Consider the following 16,861-nt stretch of genomic DNA (forward strand, 5'->3'; position numbering starts at 1 on the left):
AAATGGGTTTGGGTCGGAAACTCACTTTCTCTTGCAGTTGATCAAAACTGCATTTAGATACACAGAAACATAATGATGTATAGCAGGGAAACAGACCCTTTGGTCCAACTCGTCCATGCCCAACAGTTGTCCTATCCTAACCTAGTCTCATTGGCCATGACTTGGCCCATAAACCCATCCTAATTATGTACCCATCCAGTTGCCTTTTGAACGTTGTAATTGTACCAGCCTCCACCACTTCCTCTGGCAGCTCATTCCATACATGCATCACCCTCTCCATGAAAACATTGCCCTGGAGGTCCCTTTTAAATTTTTCTCCTCTCACCCTAAACCTTTGCCCTCTGGACTTCTCCACCCCAGGGAAAAGACTGTCTATTTACCCTAAAAATGCCCCTCATGATTTTATAAACCTCTGTAAGGTCACCCCTCAGCCTCCGACGCTCCAGGGAAAACAGCCCCAGCCTATTCAATCTCTCCCTATGGCTCAAATCCTCCAATCCTGGCAACATCCTTGTAATTCTTTTCTGAACCCTTTCAAGTTTCACAACATCTTTCTGATAGGAGGAAGACCAAGAAATCAGTTAACTTAAATTAAAATTACTAGACATGCTACCTGGAAAGATAATTAATGCAATGATATTAGGTTACTATTTTACAAACCAGTGAAACAGAGGCCAGAGGCTGGAAGCAGATTACTTCAGAAGAAAACATCCATTCCAGCAAATGTGTTGTTTATTAGCATCAAAATTGTTAAAGTAACTGGAATAAGCTCAAAGGTTCATTTTCTTCAGGGAGAAAAGTCATTGAGTTACCCTGTATTAGTGTCTCAGGGTGAAACAAAAAGAAATATAAAGTATGATTGCAGAAATTCACTGAAATGAAGTGCTCATCTGTTGATAAATAAAATCGACCTGCAAAGATAAGGAAGATACCTGCACTGGGATTGAGTATTTCCCAAGGATATTGCAGGGTAAAAAGGTTTGAATCGTTCCTTTGTTGTTTATGATAAAATCATTCCAAATAGCTTTATTTTTGTAATAAACTTGTGTTGTTTGTTAAAGAAAATTGAAAGTTTCTTGTGAAAATTTTCAGTGACACATCATCATGCTACGCAAATTGCAGAAGATAAATTTATAATCCATCAACCAGATTTCACTTTGATATCTCTAGTAATATCATTATCTGGAATTATCACAATACAGAAATGAAGATTGGTTAACGCTGGTAAATTACTATTATTGAATTTGTTTCTGAAATATTGTATTTTCTTAAAATTATTTTTCCTCATGAGAAATCTAGAACTTGAAGGGGCACCTTTCAAATCTAGGGGCCTCCCATTTAAAATGAGATGAAGATGACTTTCTTCTCTAAGAGAATAATTAGTTCTAATAATTCTCTCCGCTGAAGTGGAGAATGGAGCATTGAAAATAATGAAGGCTGAGTTGGACATTTTTTTGATCTGGATAGAGAGCAAAGAGGAGTGCAGGTTACAATCAGTGTAGTTATGATCTTAGTGAATGGAAAAGCAGGTCTAAAATAGCCAAATGAACAACTTCTGCTTTTAGTCCTTTCTAATGATAGACATCTCATGTAAAGCAGTGCAGACAGACTGGATACATGACCAAGATTTGTTATAGCACTGAATACAGAACGAAGAGTATGAATCAGATGAAGTTGGTAATGAGTACAAAGTTAAGTTTGGAAGCAGTGATTAAGGCATGAATGGGGATTTGATAGCTGATGGATTAAAGCTAACACAAAGACAGGTGGTGTTAGCAAGGTGGAAGTAAACAGTCTTTAAGTATGAAGGATAAGGGCTCGCTATTCTCAGTTTAATTACTATGTCAAATTTTGCAGTTACATGCAACAAAGGTGTGGAAAGAGGGTGGGACAGATAGCAAATACATATATTGTGAAACAGCTGAAGACAATAGGCTTGGTCTTCTCAATGATTAATGTGAGGAAATTTAGTCAAAGTCGGTTCTAATTTGGCTCAAAATGCTTTATAATGTTTCAGAATTCCATACAAATAGGACACAATTTGTCTGTCTAATGTAATTTGCAAAGCTATGCATAACTTCAGGTACAAACTCAAAGAAAAATTGTACCTGTTGAATTTATAGAAATGGGGAGAACAAAAAGTATAATAATACAAGTAAAATTTATATAGATATTAGAATTTCATCTCATCATCAACCTTTGCCTAAACAAGAGATAAAGAGATGGAAGCCCAAGGTGAAAAGAAAGGTGTTGATTAATCAATGGATAAATGATCTGTTGTTCAAGTGCAATCCTTCTTCACGTTGGATTGTCCAAAAATTACTTTTTAATTACATGCTTGTAAAAGTTCTTTCTATTTCCTGTCACATTATGTGCCAGCACTTCTTTATAACATCTTCACCTCCCCATGATATTTGTAATACCTTCTATACTGTTATAAAGTTCAACATTATCAGTGACTCCATTTTAAGGCTCAATTTACTCTTATGCTATTTCACTACAAAATTATGTTCTTCAAGTGTCTTCTTTCACCTCACAGCAAGCTTGGACTCTTCACTGCCCTTTTTAGTTCTTACGTTTAATCTACATTGTGGTTGCTAGTTTCGAATGCATGTAGCTGTGTGTTCACTATTACATGAACTGTTACCAAGCTAACTTCAACTACAAAGGCTGTCGTACAAATATTTATTCTTTAAAATAACAAAAATGCTTTGTGGACAATGCACACAATTAGAAAGCATAATGAGCTTGTCCAAACAGAACATTCCTTGGTCCCTTCTACTTCATATATAAGTGAAGGCAGCATTATCTGAAAACATGACATCTCATTCCAAATGTTTGCAGTTGACAGAGAGTACTATCTCACTACTCCATCTCTTAACCCTTCCATTGCCGCTAATTGTCAAACAAGTAGTTTGATTTTACATGAAACAGAGGCTGGATGAGGAGAGTGTAATAGGTAACAAGGATACATACTTTGTGATGCAACTGAAAATAATGACTTTGATCTTCTCAATGAATAATGGGAGAAAGGTCCGTCAAGTTCAAAACACTTCACAATGTTTCAGATTTCCAATGCAAACAGGAGGAGCAGATCAGCAATGGATGAGTATTTCCAAACTGCAGCAGTGTAGGGCATTCAGCCGGAGCTCGTCTGCTCTGTCCATTCCTTTTTTGTCCCCCCTTTTCTCTCTTCCAAGCCTCCAACCTCACAGCCTCTCAATCCCAGCCTCGGAACAGGTCTGGTGGGGTGGCCTCTCAGCCCAGCTTGGTGGTCTCTTGGCCCAGCGTGGCAGTCTGCAGGCCCAGCAAGGTGTACTCTTGGCCTAGTGGGGTGATCACCCAGCAGCCCAGCGTGTTGGTCTTCGAGCGGTATATGACAGTTCTCAGACTTGTATGACCTTGGCATGGACCTCCAGTCTCATGGTGAAACTAGAGCAATCTCCAGGCATTGTGAACCCAGAGGTGAAGCCCGACATGGTCTGGAGTCATGGTCCAGTGCATACTGGAGGCTAGGTGCCAGCATGGACTGGTTTGGACGACAGTTATTCTGAACTTGTTTTTCTCCATTTTATAATTTATTCCTAAACCCGTATTGCTGGACTTATTTACTTCTCTATTTTTCCAAGAACTGTAACTGAAAAAGCTGTACCTCGGGACCTTAGTAACTAAGATGGTGCCATACGTGGCGACTTGTACACTTTTCATTGTACTCAGTTGAATATACGTGATAATAAAGCTAATTCTAATTCTAGTGCTCAATGAACAAAAATTTCCTTTAATTACCAACAGGAAAAAGCAACGCCGTTGCCTTCAGTTCCCATAAACTCTATCCTCACCAGCATCTCCACTCCTCATCTAACAACTGTCTGAGGATGAATTAGACTGTCATATTTGACAGAGATGAGTTTACAACCACATTTCACTAAAATTGTTTATTTCTACCTCCCATAACATTGCCCCCCCCCTTCACTGATGCCTCATATCATCTGCTGGGAAAACCCTCTGCTATCTCCAGGCTGAATTATTATTATTATGTACTCCAGGACAGCCTTCCACACTGAACACTCGAAAAACATGAAGTAATTCAAAACCCTGCTGATCATCACCTAACTTGGCCCAAATTATGTTTATCCATCACTCATGTTCTCACTGACCTCGCTGCCAGTTAAGCAATGCCCTGATTTACAATGGTTATCCTTGTTTACAAATCCTTCTGTGGCTTCACACCTTTTTTATCAGTGTAATCTTCTCCAGCTCCACCATCTTCCACTATACTTACACACCTACAAATCAACCTGCCGAGCATCCCCGATTTTAATTGTTTCACCCTTGGCAGCGGTGCCTTCAGTTGCCCAAGCACTAAAATTGCCTGTTGAAACCACTCTGCCTTTTACCTCAATTTCCTCCTTTAAGAGACTCTTCAAAATCTACCTTTTCGACAAACTTTTTTGCTCATGTTTCCTAATATTTCCATTATTGCTTCAGTTAAATATTTTGTTTTATAGTGCTTTGAGACCATAAATGGAAGCAGCAGAAGGCCACTCAGCCCATCTACGCCACCATGCCATAAGATCATGTCCTATGTGATAAGCCCCCAACTCCACATTCCTGCCTTTTCCCTATAACTTTTGATTCTGTTTTTGATTTAAAATCTATTTTTCCCAGCCTTCAATATAATTAATGACCCAGCCTTGACAACCCTCTCCAGTAAAGAATTGCACAGATTCACAACTTTCTGAGCGAAGAAATTCTTCTTCATCTCTGTCTCAAACGTGAGACCACTTATTCTGAGACTGCACCCTCTGGGCCTAGATTCCACACGTGGAATCAACTTTTCTGCATCTAACCTATCAAATTGCCCAAGAATCCTGTACGCTTCTAAATTCCAATGAACATTTGCTCAGTCTACTCTATCTCTCCTCATAAGACAGTCGCTGGGATCTGCTTAGTGAACCTTCTCTGAGCTGCCTCCAACACCAGTATACCTTTCCTTAGATAAGAGTCCCAAAACTGTTTGCTGTATTTCAGCTGTAATCTGCCTAGTGCCTTGCACAATTTTAGCAATACTACCTTAGCTTTATATTCCATACCCTTTGCAATACAGGCCTTCCCTGTTACCCGTTGAACCTCGATGGTAGCTTTTCTTGATTCATGCACAAGGACTCTCGGTTTATCCAGTTCTATAGATTTCTGCAGTCTTTCTCCATTTAAATACTATTCAGCACCTCTATTCTTCTTGCCAGTGAATAATTTCACATTTTCTAATATTGTACTATATCTGCCAAGTCTTTGACAGCATGCTTAAGCTCTCTGCAGATTCTGACTTCCCAACTATTTTGTATAATCTGCAGAAAGCACAATTCACTTTCCTTATCCAAGTTATTACATATATGACAAAGCTACTGTGCATGTAACAAGCTGTCATTAATGCATTTCTATACCTGTTTTTTATTATAATCTTTCAATGCTGTTTCATAGCCTTCCTCAAGCCTTTCAAATGCAATCCCCACATCGGTAGTCCAATATATTTGTGAGCTGGTGAGTGCAACCTGAGCTGGATAGTCAAAAATCCATTGGTCTCTTGGCTTTTCCTCATAAGCTGCTATAGCCTCTGTAATCTGATGACGGACTGTTTCCCGCATATTTTCCTCTAATCGATTTAACCAGGTTTCAACCTTTAAAAAAGCAGAAGGCATCAAGTCAATTTCCATCATAAGGATGGAAGGGTTATACCAGTATCTGTTGCATCCGACGAGAAGCTAACTTTCACCACTGCATTTGTCATACAATCAGGTATACGTGTCTTAAAATCCTTAATGTAGGTATAATTAGACATTTGGCATGAGTGTTCTGGAAAAAAAATACATTTGGTAGGAACACAAGTGGTGTTTGCCACTAACAGGATGATCCATCAAGTCAAAATAACATTCTCTCAACCACATAAATGAGTAGGATGATATATGAAACTTGTCACTGGTGTGATGCTAGATATGTAGGCAAAACATCTCAAAGACTGGTGGATCATATCAAACAGCATATCACTTGGCTGTTCACAACAAGAAAAGGTACTGACTGTATTCAACCAGTCTGTACTTGCAAAACTCAAAGGAGTGTCTAACATCAGATGCAATTTCATATTTGTCCAATATTTGCAAAATAATTCCGAGCACGTGCTAAGAACTTGACCAATAAACAGTTTAGGATAGTCAATCAGGTTCACAATGTGGCACACTTGTGCATAATTTATGCTACATATATTAAGACACAGGACCCTGTACTTTACAGGCAGAAAAAGCAAATACACAGGCTGCATCTGTTTCAATTTAACAAAATAAATGGCAGCTATTCTTCATGTTGTTTATTTTATGATCAGGTTCAACTTGCCAGGCTTAAAATTTAAGCAATGCTTAGCAGTTAGTCATCTAACAAATGCATTCTCCATTGCAACATTTCTACCAGTCAGAGCCCGTATGCCAATCAGACAGCTGTCTCCTCTCATATAGTACCAACATGGTTTTTCCTTTACTTTGCTACCTCTTGTAAATTGTCCTGTTGACTGTGAGACAAAAAGCACAGTGAAAATGTATCTTTTTCCAGCAATTAGTCAGTTAATTTTGATGAACAATATTTACCATTAGTCTTTTGTTTTGTAATACACTAAATGAGTGAATACCTCATCTACAGCACAAACTGGGGTACAGGAAAATTGACAGAGGTAGGACATCCAATAGAAACATCGAAGCTACATTCAGATTCCTGCCTTGCAAATTAGATAGGAATCAAGAGTAATTTTATTTTTCTCCAAACTCGGCCCTTTGATGTCTGGCTGGGGAATGAATAAGAGGAGTGAATTCACATTTTTGATATCCCTGCAGCTCATGCTCTGTACTGCTGAATCACCTGGACACAGAAATGAACCACTGACAACACTGGGAACAAATGGAAGTGTTTGCTTGCAGCAAGACTAGAAGGGTAATTTTTTTTTAGGAGGCAACCTCCGAATTGACATCTACATGTTTTCCATCCTTTGCCAAGTCCCACAAGGCTAGAAGCCCACATCATGGATAACAGATGGTTACCTCTATTGGTTTTGCTTTCAAAATTAATTCGACACCCTCTCTGAAGGTTCTTCAAATTGTGCATCTAAGAGCATTGTATTATCATGTCCCTCTTTCCAATCTTCTCATGTACCCTTGCTGTGACAGTTTTTGTATGAGGTGTGCTCTTTAGAATTGTACAGCATGCATCAACTCTCCAGTACCATCTACTATCATATGATGCTAGTCTTTCTATATCTTGCATCCTCCATTCCTCAGCTGCTTACCTTTAGATCTTTATGGTACGTATGACATTTAGAATTGATCATACAATACTTGCAAATGTGTTCCTAATTGCTGCATTAGTAATGATCTCCAGCATAGAATACTGATAAAAGTTAGTGCCCTTGCAAACATTTTAATATTGTAAATAAAATTAGTGTTTAATACAAAATATATCTGTAGATAATAAATAATTACTGATAATGGAGCTCTGATGTGAACAAAGTGGCTGGCACATCACCTGCAAAAATAAATGTACTTTCCAAGTAGTTAATTTGCTGTAAAGAGCTTGACCTGACATTGTGTATTGCATTATGTAATAGCATATGCCCTTTATCAGTTTTACCTGCCCAACGCATTTACACTTTGCTTGGAATGGGACATACTCTTTCTCTCTGCTGTACATTCCTATTGCAGTCTTACTTATCTCCATTTCTCCATCATTTTCAAATTTAAGGTCAGCCATGCTATCAAAGAGTTTTGCAAGATGACGTGTGACCTAAAACACAATATTTTCAACATTAGACAGTTGCAGATAGGTATAATAACAATCTCGGGAAATCAAAAGAATTAATTATGGCAGCAAGCTCATCGCAAAATCTTAATTAAAACAATACTATCAAAATATTTTTGATGGTATGTTCTAAAACAATGAATTCACTACCCTCACATGCATTGTAGAAATCTGTTAGAATTAAATTTGCTGTTCATGCATTTCCAGAACAGAACATATGCCAGAGGTAGGTCTACTATTGTGTAGTGCCATTTTCCATCCAACACACAAAGGGCTGGAATTGTTGTTCTGCAACCTGAAGGTGTGAAGGCAGGGGTGTCAAGGACACAACATCCCCTGGATGGTGAAGCTGCTTTTGAGCTGTTATTTTATGGGGGTTAAGGGAGGCATCAGGCAGTCCGCCATCTTTGGTCTAATGGGGCCCTTTAATGGTGAATTAATGGTCATTTACGGTCCTCCATCTGCCCTGCTAGGATTGTACCTGCAACTGCAAGGGGAGGTCCAATCCACCCAGGTAACTTAATAGCTTAGCAGCGTGGTCTGGTGTTATGTTCGGGAAGAAGACTTCCTTACAGGATCCTATGTCCATTAGATGTACACACCACTTCAAGCCTACAATTGGCTCTTCAACTTTACACACTCAGCCTTCTCTCCCACTTGATGAAGCTATTTGGCTCTGCATTTACCTGGTCTCCTCCATGCCGAGGGACTGGTTGTAGTCCCACCAGTGCTCACTGCTCCCAGGTGGCACTGCTGGCAACGTCAATCTGTCTGGTTAGTAAATCTCTAAAGTGACACTTTCTCCAGAGAGAATGGGGCAGTAAATCCAGTTTAAACCCATTAACTCTGCTCCCAGTAGTAAATTGCTAGGAGGCAACAAACTGAATAGTGAGTGGACTTCTGTTCTCCCCTCCAATCTCTCTTCTCAGCCCTTTAGCTAGGTGGTGGCAGGGTCCCCAGTGTCTCAAAATCCAACCACAAAATGTGAGGGTACTACAGATTCTGTGAATTACTGTCTGATATGATCAGGGTCTCAGAAACTCTAAATCTGTTCATTGTAAAACCAATTAAAAATAAAACTCAGAAAGTAAACTGCTATAGTTTGTCATATATAAAAAATGAAGTAAATTTATGTTTTGCCTTCTTTTCGACAGCAAACTAATTGTTGTACTGAATTTCACCGTTGTAGCATTTACCTTTAATGGAGGGACGATCCAAAACAGTTAAAGGCACAATAGTCACCTTGTGAGTTTTAGGCAATTAAATTGTCATGACACAACCGAAATGCACAGGCAGTATTTGTTTATATAAACAAGCTTCAGCAAGATGGTTTTAAAAGGATCTCACTATTCAAAAGCTGCAACTAACCAGTATTACACACTCACCTACAAATATAGAAGAGGATTTGTATCAAATCTTTAAAGTGTCATTGTCACACAAAGCAGTAACTACATGAAACACAATGCCATCCATGAAGGCAGACTGGACTATATAGGGACCATATGGTTCTCATTTTGATTCTTAGTCTGTCCTAAGATAGAGTGAGAGAGAGAATGTACACACCACCGTCCCCTAACCCAAGCCCCACCAGCCTATGATGGATGGATGAGAGTGGTCAGAAGAGGTAAATTGGTTAAAGATTCAACATAAATGAACACACCTACTTCAGTTTAATTGCAGTGGATTTGCAACATCTCTGGAGAGGCTGATCAATTATATAATATTTAAATTAAGGTCTATTTCTCCAATTTTGGAAGCTATTTAAACTTCTTTACTGTGAATTGGATTTTCTAGGCATCAGGGAACTCAGCAGATAAGATGATTAGGCAGGTGTAGGGTTGGTTTCGGAAAGGACTGTGTTGGGTAAGGTTTGTATGCTGCTCAATCCAAAGGTTTGCACAGTGCTGAGTGTGAGCCATGAGTGAGGAATGCTTTATCACCAGCCATGCCCTGCTCATTAACCAATTTCTTTCTGTAAATCATTCCTTCTCCACAATTCATTAATGGCCATGAGCACGACGTTGGAAACACAGATGAACAATAGCTACCCACCTCCCGATGTTTCTTCATTCTCTCCTCATCATCTCCTCACCCAACCATTCAGTCTTTTTCAATGGGAACAGCTGCTAAGCTGCAGCATTCCACCAGGTACTAGTGCCTGGCAGCTGACTAATCTCACAATTATTCAGCAGCCAACAACAAATCAGGATTCTTTAAAAATGAAATCCTGCTTAAAATTCAACAGCATCTCCAGCATTCTTATCTTTCTGGGCTATCCACCAGTAGACATGTAAGAATCTTCCTGAAAATATCAGGTTCAGCACGTCTATGACAAGGAGTAACATTTAGGGAGGGCCAATTCTTCCATTTATTATACAAAGACAGTTTCTGGAAAGCTTACTAATTGTGCTAGTGTTCATGAAGATGAATCAAGATCAAAGAAAATGAGGAAATTTCTATTGTCAAAAGTCCTGCCACAGCTTCTGGATACAGTCATGTATGAAGAATGGCTACATTATGAGTGTACTGGAGGGGGCTCACTGTCCATTAAACTGTACGCCAACAAGGAAGGGAAGAAAACATTAGCAGTAAAAGTAGGAGAGAAAAAAGGCGACATTAATCCTAAATTATTCACCAAATTCTTAAGCAGGATGTTAGAACTCCACAGAAATTCCAGAATCATGCATTCCTCAAAGTCATAGAGTCATAGAGAGGTACAGCATGGAAACACACCCTTCGGTCCAACCCATCCATGCCGACCAAATATCCCAACCCAATCTAGTCCCACCTGCCAGCACCCCGCCCATATCCTCCAAACCCTTCCTATTCAGATACCCATCCAAATGCCTCTGAAATGTTGCAATTGTACCAGCCTCCACCACATCCTCTGGCAGCTCATTCCATACATGTACCACCCTCTGCGTGAAAAAGTTGCCCCTGAGGTCTCTTTTATATCTTTCCCCTCTCACCCTAAACCTATGCCCTCTAGTTCTGGACTCCCCCACCCCAGGGAAAAGACTTTGTCTATTTATTCTATCCATGCCCCTCACAATTTTGTAAACCTCTATAAGGTTACCCCTCAGCCTCCAACGCTCCAGGGAGAACAGCCCCAGCCTGTTCATCCTCTTCCTGTAGCTCAGATGCTCCAACCCTGGCAACATCCTTGTAAATCTTTTCTGAACCCTTTCAAGATTCACAACATCCTTCCGACAGGAAGGAGACCAGAATTGCACACAATATTCCAACAGTGGCCTAACCAATGTCCTGTACAGCCGTAATATGACCTCCCAACTCCTGTGCTCAATACTCTGACCAATAAAGTAAAGCATAACAAACGCCTTCTTCACTATCCTATCTACCTGCGACTCCACTTTCAAGGAGCAATGAATCTGCACTCCAAGGTCTCTTTGTTCAGCAACACTCCCTAGGACCTTTCCATTAAGTGTATAAGTCCTGCTAAGATTTGCTTTCCCAAAATGCAGCACCTCGCAGTTATCTGAATTAAACTCCATCTGCTAATTCTCAGCCCATTGGCCCATATGGTCCAGATCCTGTTGTAATCTGAGGAAACCCTCTTCGCTGTCCACTACACCTCCAATTTTGGTGTCATCTGCAAACTTACTAACTGTACCTCTTATGCTCGCATCCAAATCATTTATGTAAATGACAAAAAGTAGAGGGCATAGCACCGATCCTTGTGTCACTCCACTGGTCACAGGCCTCCAGTCTGAAAAACACCACTCTCCACCACCACCCTCTGTCTTCTACCTTTGAGCCAGTTCTGAATCCAAATGGCTATTCTCCCTGTATTCCATGAGATCTAACCTTGCTAGTCAGTCTCCCATGGGGAACCTTGTCGAATGCCTTACTGAAGTCCATATAGATCACATCTACGACTTTACCCTCATCAATCTTCTTTGTTACTTCTTCAAAAAACTCAGTCAAGTTTGTGAGTCATGATTTCCCACGCACAAAGCCATGTTGACGATCCCGAAACAGTCCTTGCCTTTCCAAATACATGTTCACCCTGTCCCTCAGGATTCCCTCCAACAACTTGCCCACCACCGAGGTCAGGCTCACTGGTCTATAGTTCCCTGGCTTGTCTTTACCCGCCCTCCTTAAATGTTTGCCAACCTCCAGTCTTCCGGCACCTCAACTGTGAATATCGATGATACAAATATCTCAGCAAGACACCCAGCAATCACTTCTCTAGCATCCCAAAGAGTTCTCAGATACACCTGATCAGGTCCTGGGGATTTATCCATTTTTAACCATTTCAAGATATCCAGCACTTCCTCCTCTGTAATCTGGACATTTTGCAAGATGTCACCATCTATCTCCCTACATTCTATATCTTCCATATCCTTTCCCACAGTAAACACTGATGCAAAATATTCATTTAGTATCTCCCCCATTTTCTGTGGCTCCACACAAAGGCCGCCTTGCTGATCTTTGAGGGGCCCTATTCTCTCCCTCGTTACCTTTTTGTCCTTAATATATTTGTGAAACCCCTTTGGATTCTCCTTAATTCTATGTGCCAAAGCTATCTCATGTCCCTGTTTTGCCCTCCTGATTTCCCTCTTAAGTATACTCTTACTTTCTTTATACTCTTCTAAGGATTCACTCGATCTATCCTGTCTGTACTTGACATTTGCTTCCTTCTTTTTCTTAACCAAACCATCAATTTCTTTAGTCATCCAGCATTCCTTATACCTACCAGCCTTCCCTTTCACCCTGACAGGAATATACTTTCTCTGGATTCTTGTTATCTCATTTCTGAAGGCTTCCCAGTTTGCAACCGTCCCTTTACCTGCGAACATCTGACTCCAATCAGCTTTCAAAAGTTCTTGCCTAATACTGCCAAAATTGGCCTTTCTCCAATTTAGAACTTCAACCTTGAGATCTGGTCTATTCTTTTCCATCACTATTTTAAAATGAATAGAATTATGGTCGCTGGCCCCAAAGTGCTCCCCCACTGACACCTCAATCATCTGCCCTGCCTTATTTCCCAAGAGCAGGTCAAGTTTTGCACCTTTTCTAGTAGGTACATCCACATACTGAATCAGAAAATTGTCTTGTACACACTTAAGAAATTCCTCTCCATCTAATCCTTTAACACTATGGCAGTCCCAGTTGATGTTTGGAAAGATAAAATCCCCTACACCATAACTACCCTATTATTCTTACAGATAGCTGAGATCTCCTTACAAGTTTGTTTCTCAATTTCCCTCTGACTATTGGGGGGGTCTATAATACAATTCCAATAAGGTGATCATCCCTTTCTTATTTCTCAGTTCCACCCAAATAACATCCCTGGATGTATTTCCAGGAATATCCTCCCTCAGCACAGCTGTAATGCTATCCCTTATCAAAAATGCTCCTCCCCCTCCTTTCTTATCCACCCTTTCTATCCTTCCTGTAGCATTTGTATCCTGGAACACTAAGCTGCCAGTCCTGCCCTTCCCTGAGCCATGTTTCCATAATTGCTATGATATCCCAGTGCCATGTTCCTAACCATGCCCTGAGTTCATCTGCCTTCCCTGTTAGGCCCCTTGCATTGAAATAAATGCAGTTTGATTTATTAGTCCTACCTTGTCCCTGCCTACCCTGACTGTTTGACTCACTTCTGTTCTCAGCTGTACCCATCTCAGATCAATCTCTTTCCTCACTATCTCCCTGGGTCCCCATCTTACTAGTTTAAATCCTCCCAAGCAGTTCTAGCAAATTTCCCTGCCAGTATATTAGTCCCCTTCCAATTTAGGTGCAAACCCTCCTTCTTATACAGGTCACTTCTACCCCAAAAGAGTACCTCCAATGATCCAAAAATGTGAATCCTTCTCCCATACACCAGCTCCTCAGCCATGCATTCATCTGCTCTATCATCCTATTCCTGCCCTCACTAGCTCGTAGCTCCAGGAGTCATCCTGATATTACTACCCTTGAGGACCTCCTTTTTAAATTCCTGCCTAACTCTCTGTAATCTCCCTTCAGAATCTCAACCTTTTCCCTTCCTATATCGTTAGCTCCAATGTAGACAATGACCTCCTACTGGCCCCTCTCCCCCATGAGAACATTCTGCACCCTCTCTGAGACATCCTTGATCCTGGCACCAGGGAAACAACACAGCATTCTGCTTTTTCTCTGCTGGCCACAGAAATGTCTGCCTGTACCTCAGAATCCCCTCACAATTGATCTCTTGGGAGCCGACGTACCCCTCGTTGCATTAGAGCTAGTCTCAATACCAGAAACTTGGCTGTTTGTGCAACATTCCCCTGAGAATCCATCACCCTCTACATTTTCCAAAACAGCATACCTGTTTGAAATGGGTATAGCCACAAAAGATTCCTACCCTAGGTGTCAACCTCTCTCACCCTTCCTCGAGTTAACCCATCTATGTGACTGTATCTGAGACTTCCTCCCCTTCCTATAACTGCCATCCATTACGTACTGTTGCTGTTGCAAATTCCTCATCGCTTCTGTCTGTCTCTCCAACCGATCCACTCAATCTGATAAGATTCCCATCCAACAGCATTTATGGCAGATATAATTCGCAGTAACCCTTAAACTCTCTTTAAACTCCCACATCTAACAAGAAGTACATATCATTGCAAAGGCCATTTTTGCTCCTTCACAATCTACAGACCCAGAAAATAACACTGTCTTATTCCTCTACAAACACTGCCCCAGGTTAAATTAATAGCTATGGCTTATATTTTAAGTTTAATCAAGAGACTTATCTCCAAAACATATCAAGAAAGAACCTACTGTACTCACTACTGCAGCCTTTCTCTTGTTAACTCTATAAAAGTAATTTATTTGTCTCTGAAGAACAGTTCGTTACGATATATTACAGAACATCTGTCAGAAAACAATAATGACTTTTATTTCGATTAACAAGTAACTTTGGTTTACTGTAACCTTGAGTTAGACTCCACCAAATTGACACTCTTTAAATAAAACCTATCCATAAATCAAACAGGGTAAATGCAAATTTAGTAAGTTTGCATTTTTGTTACTTTTGAGGTGCCAAAACTTTTCTTCATTACCCTGCAAATTGTATCATACTTTTAAGGCAACTGTATGTTGATTTCCCTATCATTTTTTTCTTTCCGTATTTTTTAAAAGAATTTTTTAGAAGTAAAAGTTTTGTTTATCAACTTAATTCCAACCATTAATATCTAAATAAATGGATCGATGTCTCCAAAGTTGAGAGGGAAGTTTGATACAAATCTGTTACAGGTCTCTATGATAATGTTACAAAATATTTTGTGGCTAGAGTCCTGGAAATCAGTTTATATTTTTGCATGTCAACAGTCGATACTACCATTGCAGTTCTCATTACAAAACAGCAATGACCAATTCAATTCTCCTCATCGCTCCTTGATGCGACTGACAGTAACAATGAAAGAAAGCACTCAGCACTACAATTATATCAATATTCTTGGCTGACAGCTTCAAAAATGAATTAATCCAGACCTTTTATAAACAATCCATTCCTTGATAGTAATTGCACGTTCACTTGTCATTTTGACATATTTTTCAATCTTTAGTTCGTTGCCCAGTACATTCTACTGGCAAAGAACCTTGACTGTCAGCTGCATGATCTTGCAAAATAAGCCCTCTGATGTCTGCAGAAGACTAAATTGATCTATAACTTGTCTTGTAACTTTTGCTTCATACTCAAAACAAAATCATCTCTCCACACATGATGTCTATTTTCAGCATTTGCTATTTTTAAATTAATTTAGCATGATTGTGTAAACTGACTACATACCTGTCGAGGCTGTGTTCCTTTGGAAAGGATATCCAGGAGGTCTGCTGATGACACAAAGTAAAACCTCGGGAAAGCTAAACGTTTAGTTTCAAGATATTCAGCCAAAGCTTTCTCGCATAGGGCTAGCCTACAGGACAGGAGAGATAAAACTGTACCTTAATTTTTCTAAATTACATCAGTGATCACATCACAAACATCCTTAATGAAAGTCATCAAAGCTTGTACAAGCTCAGATCAGGCTCAGATGGGTTTCCATGTGCTTAGACGTTTGTGGTTTCAAAAATACTCAAGCAGTTAATACAATCCAGGAAAAAGCAATCCACTGATCAACACACATCCATTTTAAACATTCACTTCCTCGACATCCAGGGACTGCTGTGGGCACAATGTACAAGATGCATTGCAACATCTCGACAAGGTTTCTTCAAAAACAATTTTCAAACCCACAACCTCTACTACTGAGAGGGATAACGGAAAAGTAAAAGTTAAGGATAGTTCAAAGATTACTGCACCTTTTAAAGCAAGTTACTTGACAAACATAGCTGTTTGATCAAGCAGTGGCAGAAGATCTAGTTGCAAATGAGCTTGAGACAAGGGGGTGTGTACAAGTAAACCTTTGGCCAGCAATAATTAGCTGATTGGTCATAGAATCATACAGCACAGTAAAAGGACCTTCAGCCCATTGAGTCTACTACACCATATAATTACTGCAATCCCATTCTCCAGCATTTGGTCAAAGCCTTGTATACTGTGGCATCACAAATGCACATCTAAATGCTTCTGAAATGTTATGAGGATTTCTGCCTTAAGCCAAGTAAATTGATATAATTGATATCACCCTTACAGGCATGAATTCCAGACTCGCTCCACCCACAATGGAAAATAAAGTGTCCTCACATCCCTTTCAAACTCTTATCCCTTATCTTAAATCTTTGCCCGCAGTCAGTGATTCCTCCATTAAGGAGAAAAGTTACATCCTGTTTACCAAATCTATGTCTCTCATAATTTTATACATTGCAATCATGGTCCCCCATCTCAGTCTTCTCTGCTCCAAGGAAAACAACCCTAGTCTATCCAATCTCTCTTCATAACTAAAACTCTCTCCAGTCCATGCAACACCCTGGTAAATCTCCTCTGCACTCTCTTCAATACAATCATATCCCTCCCATAATGTGGATTAATGAACAGCACACAATACTCTGGCTGTGGCCCTACCAACATTTTACACAGTCCCTGCATAACTTTCCTGCT

General features: G+C 40.0%; 1 protein-coding gene across 1 annotated transcript in view; it reads right to left on the reverse strand.

The window, feature by feature from the left end:
• The window catches only part of LOC140480447 (dynein axonemal heavy chain 11-like), a 445,469-nt gene that overhangs the window by 280,801 nt on the left and 147,807 nt on the right, over positions 1-16,861 (reverse strand). Inside the window, exons 28-30 of the mRNA XM_072575322.1 lie at positions 15,611-15,737; positions 7,669-7,821; positions 5,445-5,678 (exon numbers count right to left, since the gene is read on the reverse strand). Coding sequence (XP_072431423.1) covers positions 5,445-5,678; positions 7,669-7,821; positions 15,611-15,737 — 514 coding nt within the window. The remainder of the gene's footprint in view (positions 1-5,444; positions 5,679-7,668; positions 7,822-15,610; positions 15,738-16,861) is intronic.

Source organism: Chiloscyllium punctatum, chromosome 8, assembly GCF_047496795.1.
Source record: "Chiloscyllium punctatum isolate Juve2018m chromosome 8, sChiPun1.3, whole genome shotgun sequence".
NCBI lineage: Eukaryota > Metazoa > Chordata > Chondrichthyes > Orectolobiformes > Hemiscylliidae > Chiloscyllium > Chiloscyllium punctatum.